Below are 7,044 nucleotides of genomic sequence, written 5' to 3' on the forward strand. Positions count from 1 at the left end.
GCTGTTATTATTTTTGTTGGCATATGAACAATGTAAGAAATTCCTTTATACCATCTATAGAATTTTCACGAAGGAATTTATCATCTAGTATATAGGTGTAATATTTAAAAAATCAACTTTATATATATCGTGTGATTTACTAGTAGATGAACTCGCATGCTCTCCAATACAACAATCTTAATCATAACCCCCTTCCACCCGTCTAGCTCCGCCTCTGCAATCGGCTCAGACACCTAGATGAAGTGGATCTTTTAGTCATATCGATCCATTTACCATATATATATCTTCTGTTTAAGTTCTATGCACTATATATAAATGGTATAAGAACTATTTATATAATCAATTTGAAGAAAAGTATTCATTTGATCGACTTGTTCAAGTAATTCAAAGTTATGATGTTGTTGGATTATTGTATCACAAAGAGGACAAGACAAGAGTGATAGTGCTCGATCGATATAGATTATATCATAGTGAGCTTGAATCTCAATTAATAATTACTTAAAGATATAAATAAAAAAAAAATATGAAATCAAAATAGTGAGGAAGATAAACAATTATAGTAACTCTTAATAATAGAAACAATCAAGAATGGTGAACATAGACAATAATGCAATCACAAAAGGTAATTATACTTTGGTGGCAATAAGTAGGTTCGCCACTAAATGTTGTCACAATAAGTTTGAATTTTGTAGTGTATAAATCGAATTTGAAAAATGTGATTCATAATATGTGACTATATGAACTTGGATAATCTTCTCCTCGTGAACAAATTTATGTATTGAGTTAGGCCTAAAACGGAGAATAAAGAAGCAATAATAATGTCTTAAAAGAAGTGGAAGGTTGCCTTTCTTTCCTTTACTTATGTACTTATTGGTTGGTACATAAATCTATTACAAGAAATTATTTGTGCTTGACAACTATACGTACAAGGTACCCTCTACACCTAAACAAGAGTACAAGGTGCCATCATTTGTGTCGGATAATGACTACTACAAAAAAACATTAGTATCTCATCACAACTACAACAAGGTGCTTTCAGCAGCGAAGAATAACTATTACAAAGTGTCGTCAATGCCAAAGAAAGATTGTTACTAGGTACCATCATTGCCAAAAAGTGATTATTACTAGAAACACCAATTGTACCTACGGAGTTTGAGAACCCTCATTATTATAAGTCACCACCTCCATCATCATTTTCTTGTCCAGCTTGGCTAATTAATTGGGGGGATAGATATTCCTAGAGTACAAAAATTAAACTACTATTCAACATATGCGTTAGAGAAGTTTCACGTCTTAGTTTTACTTTCTTGACCTGACAACTACCCCTGAACAAATAGGGCAAAATTAATCATTTCACTTATATATTACTATTGAATCCCCTTGACATAATGGATGGAAAGTTATAGCAAAATGCAAAATGGAGTTTATAGGGGAAAAGGGGGGGAATTATACCCCTCAATTTTACGATTTGAGCGGATATACTCCTCATTAAATAAAAAGGTGCATATATACCTTCGTTGTCTTATAAATAATGCATACTAACACATGACCTATATTTACAACATTAAAAGAAATCCAAAAATTAATTTTTAAATTTCAAACCTAAAAATTACCTCACCCATTATTTTTTTTTACCCTCTGGACCCAACTCAACCCAACTAAAAAACAAATCCTTCTTTTATTTGGTCACTACACCCCCAATGACTTAGAATATCAGGATTTTTCGAGGGATTGAATTTTTTTTTTAGTTAGGTTGGGTTTGGCGGGACAAAAAAAAAAAAACTGGTGATGTAATTTTTTAAAATCATGTGACATTTTTGAAATTAAAAAAAAAACATTTTAGGATATATGTTTTTCTTTCATTCAGTAAATATAGACATGTTAATGAAAAGGGTAAATGTGCACCATTTGTCAGACGTAGAAAGTATATATGCAACACTTTTTAACGAAGATATATCTGCTTATAAAATTAAAGAATATATTTTTTTCCTTTTCTTGTAATTATAATTTTTTTTTGGCTCCACCACTTATCTTCTTACGTAACTTATTCAAAACAATGAAGAGAAGGAAGTTAAGGTTTCTAATCAATAAGTCTTGGAATTGTATTGGACATAAATATTGGAAAATCATGTATGCCATAATTTCTTTTAAGTAAACATGTGCAGGACCACATGTTATCAAGTTTGTCAACCTTTTGCAATTGGATACATCATCATGACAAGAATATATAGCTGGAAGTTAATTTGATATTATTATATATAGTAGATTAGAACCTCACATAAATTGAAAATTATTCGTGGTCTGTTTATATGAATTTGGGCAATAATTTTTTCTTATGAGTTAACTTTTGAGGTTGAGTTAGACCTAAGTATCATATCTTTACATGATATCAGAGTCAAGCTCATTTCTAATTGGGTCCACATGTTATATTGTCCATACGCCAGTTAGCGTTGGGCATGAAAGGAGGTTTTAGAGTAGGTCAGAGTCCCACATTGGTTGGAAAATGTGATATGTGTGTATGGATCTGATCAATCCTCCCCTCATGAGTTAACTTTCATTGTTGAGTTAGCATCATGTATCATATTTTTACATTGTATCAGAGTCAAGTCCTTTTATGTTTGGATTCTCATATTATATTGTTCACACTCCACATTGTGTATCGTGAATGGAGAATGTTAGAGTGGGTTAGAGTCTTACGTTAACTAAAGGTGAATGAAATTATGATTTGTTATGAACTTGAACAACCTTTTCCTTGTGAGCAAATTGTTACGTTGAGTTAGGTCTAAGTGCCAACTAAGAATTGAGAAGCAATTTTGGCTAAAAATTAAGAAGTGGTATGTTGTCAAATATCAAAACTCTCTACCTACTATATATCTCTAACATATGTTATGTTTAAGGTAGCAATACAGGACAAATTAGCCAGCTCCTAAAAATAGGTTCTTGCCTCATACTAGCTAGATATTGTGTCTCTTTCTTTATTGGATTGTTCTTTGGTGACCATTCATTCCTCTGAAGTCTTATCAATCAATTAGCCAATATACACCCTTATACATCAATATACAATATTTATATACTTATTTGAACAATGAATCACCTTTTATGAAAATGTATAATATTGTTTAAAAATGTATATGTCTTGTATTATAAAGTATAGAACACATTGCTAGCTACATAATAAGCTCTTTTTTTTTTTTTTTTACAATTTTCGATTGCAATTCTTGTTCAAAACTTCAAATTTCGTAGACAACCTCCTTAGGCTATTTTCAACCGGAAAGGACTATATGTACTTATTGGTTTGGTCAAATATCAAATCTTGCTACCTACTATCCCAACATTTGCCAAATTTAAGGTAACATTATCCTTCTTTTCTTTTTTTTTTTTAATAATTGGATTTGCCTTTAAACGTTTATTTCATTATTATTTTTTTGGTTCTTTATCTCTTATAAATTATGTAATTGAAATTCTAATTCAGATAATTTCTGAAACCTTATCTATTACGTTAACCATTCAGATCGAATTTGGTATGAAGAAATAAGTCGTAATCCAAGGCAATAGCTACATGCGTGATCAATTATCCCTTGTTCTTAGTGCATAGTTTAATTTGAAATGACTCAAGTCAAATTATAGTTGGATCGCGGGTTCACTGTTTACATTTCTCATTTGATATACATAAATTATTCATTGATGAAATATGATTAAACACGTATTTTATATATAAGTATTATTTAGGTTAATTCTTTTTATTTTTTGTTTCTTCACTTAACTCTAATAAAGAATAGTATAATTCCTGTATTTTAATTAATTTTCAAAATTATGTGCTCTCTATCTTTTAAAACGTACATAACATCAGCATGTCACCTCTCCAGGCCCAATTACGTACGTATTGGGCCTATGGGCTCCATTATATGTCTCCCATGCCCCTTGCTCTCCTACTTCTATGAGAGGGTTTTATCGAAAAACATCGAGAATTATTATAATAATCTATGAGTTTTAAACAATTGGATGACATGGTTTACGGAATTATTATAATAATCTATGAGTTTTGTGAGTTTAAAGTGCAATGAGGATTGTAGTTCTTTCTACTTCTCGGGGTATGATGATTGACCATAGGATCGACTAAAAGGAATAGGTGGAGATATTTCGTGTTATATCTGATTATCCTCTATAATATCCAAATTGGATTAAGAACTTCCTATTTGTGAAAAATAAAAAGGGGATTACATTAATTGTATGATGTATTTCTTATTCGTTGATACCTCAAGAGAAATTTAAGAACAAAAATGGAGTCAGAAATTTTAATTACGAGGAGTTTTAACATTTTTTTACTAGTCGGATACAAAAAATATTCCTAATGATGTGAATCTTATTTATTTTTTTGAAAAATCATGTGAATTTAGTTTTAAAAAATAATATTATATCATATTAAAAATATTTTTGAACCGACTGAACTAGGCACTTACAACTCCATATTGCTTCAATGTTGAAGAGTGCATGGCACTATGACATCATTAGCTTGACCTAAAATCTAATAATTAAGTGATAATAGTGTATGTAAAGATATTTATTACTCCTCCGTGCCTTTTTATTTGTCCAATTTTGACTTTTACTTGTCATTTTTTACAAATCAAGGAAAGACAATAATTTTTATTTATTATACCCTTAATTTATTTAGAGAGTTAATGTTTTTCAAAAAAGTAGAACTTCTTTAATGAGTAAATTGATTTTGGATTTTATCAATTAATAGGGGCAAAATGGTAAACTTACTATGTCAATTATTATTTTCTTAAGAAGTGTGTCAAATCAAAAAATGGACAAGTAAATATGAATTTGTATATATATTTTTTTGGAAAATTGGGATTTCAAGAACATAATTGGCACTTTCAAGAATAAATGAAATTGGTAATGATGACTATGAAGAAAAATTTACATTTTTCAATCTATGAGAAATCCAATGAACTAGTATAAGTGATATTCTTAACTTAGATATACTCCCTCCGTCCATAATTGTTTGGCAGGTATACTAAAAATAGATGTCCAAGATTAATTGTCAATTTAAACAATCAAGAAATAATTAGTCTTTTTTTTTCAATTCTGCCCTTAATGATAGTGTAGTTCAATTGAAAAGTTATGTGGACTTTTGGTATTCTTGGTATAGTAGAGTTATATTAGTCAAATTACACTTTGTATTAAATTTTCCTTGAGGGGTGTGCATGATCTTACCTTGACAAACAATTGTGGACGGAGGGAGTATCATTTAACAAAATTACTCATTCAAAAATAAGAAGTGTTTTTATCAATTTATTCCAAATTCTATATTTATAGTATGATTCAATATTTGTAAACTAAAAATTCTAACTCTGACTCAGTAAGATCTTACATTTTTTTGGAAAATTGAGATTTCAAGAACATAATTGGCACTTTCAAGAATAAATGATATTGGTAATGACTAATTAGGATGACTTTGAACTTGTATTATTAACCAGACATGTAATCACAAAAGAGTATGATGAAAAGAAATAAATATTCCTATTTATGGAAAATCCAATGAAGCATATTTGAGAATCTTGACAACCCCTACTTGCTTAGAGGGTGTGGGACTTCACAAAAGAAAAAAAAATCAAATATCATTATGATGATGAGGCTATACTACTTTCTCAAATATTGTGTTTTCTTTTTTGCTTCTCACCTGATATCTGGTATTTATATTGAAATTCGATTAATTTGAATCGTGTTAGGTAGGACCTTATTCAAGGGTACTGCTCCCTATCAAAGCTTTTTTTTCTTTCATATCAAGGGCTCGAATCCAAAAACCCTAATTAAGGGAGGAGTAGCTCCATCTACTGCACCACATCCTTTGATAATGGACAAAACTATTTTTAGCCAATCTAGACGCATATGCTAATTTTTAATATACTTGATAAGTAAAAACAAATGAACGAAGTATTTAGGGATCTTTATATAAATAAGAGGAATTAGGCAAATTTATTGTTTACTTTTCTTAATTTGTATACATAGATTATTCACCAACTAATATACATGGTTATACATTATACAAAATTATACACATATTGTATATAGATTATACATATATTATATATTCATCAGCTATTTTTAATTCAATAGATTTGATATGTACCTACATTATACATTTTTAGGAAATTTGAGATTTCAAAGAAAACAAGTGGAACTTTCAAGAGTAAAAGACATTGGTATTAATAATGACTTTGAACTTGTATTATTAACAAGACAAGTAATTACAAAGAATATAAGAAAGAAGAAAAAGAAGACAACTTGATATATAAAACATTTCATGTTAGCAAGATTCGAAAAAGAACCACACTTTAAGAGATGTGATATAAATAGTCTACCTTAATATAGACATTGATAATTGTTTTCACTGCTCGAACTCGTAACGAGACTTCATAAACAAAAAAATATCAAAAAATCATTATGATGATGATGATGAGGCTATACTACTTTCTCAAATAGGACCAACCTATTATCAGCCAATCTAGATTTATATGCTGAATTTTTGTACTCAAACCATGTAAATTCTTTGTACAAGCTGTCTTGATCTCCTTTTATTAATAGTGATGCCAATGGTGCTATCTTTTCACTCAATGGTGGCCCTCCAAAATAAATCATTGAGAGTCTTGATTTTACACTATTGGCCAAAACTCTATGTTTTACACTCTTAAACCTCCCATTTGTCATCACCTGCAAAACAAACAAACAAAAAATTAACTCCCATTACTAAAATTTACACTACAATAATAAAATTGTCTAGTGTAATATTTTGATATTTGGTATGATATTTGATTACTAGTAATTAATTCATAACAAGTGTTACTATGGTATGTACTTCTTTAACATGGTATATTCTTTCCATATTGTTTTTGTTGTAATAAGTGTTAGTAGTACCTTAAAAAGAATGCAGGTTACTTGATATAACATGTCAAAATACGTTATAGTGTGTAAGTTTTTTCCACTCTTTTGTACTCTCAATATTAGCAAGGGAGGAAATTTCGATTAACCCCCCCCCCC

At 29.6% G+C, this 7,044-nt stretch overlaps 1 protein-coding gene across 1 annotated transcript in view; it reads right to left on the bottom strand.

Moving 5' to 3' along the window:
- Positions 1–6,268: 6,268 nt before the first annotated feature.
- LOC102605134 (gibberellin 2-beta-dioxygenase 1-like) overlaps positions 6,269–7,044 on the bottom strand; it is a 3,652-nt gene continuing 2,876 nt past the window's right edge. Inside the window, exon 3 of the mRNA XM_006359960.2 lies at positions 6,269–6,717. Within this exon, the coding sequence (XP_006360022.1) occupies positions 6,469–6,717 (249 nt within the window). The 3' untranslated portion in view covers positions 6,269–6,468. The remainder of the gene's footprint in view (positions 6,718–7,044) is intronic.

The sequence above is a fragment of the Solanum tuberosum genome, unplaced genomic scaffold (genome assembly GCF_000226075.1).
Source record: "Solanum tuberosum cultivar DM 1-3 516 R44 unplaced genomic scaffold, SolTub_3.0 scf00312, whole genome shotgun sequence".
Taxonomy (NCBI): Eukaryota; Viridiplantae; Streptophyta; class Magnoliopsida; order Solanales; family Solanaceae; genus Solanum; species Solanum tuberosum.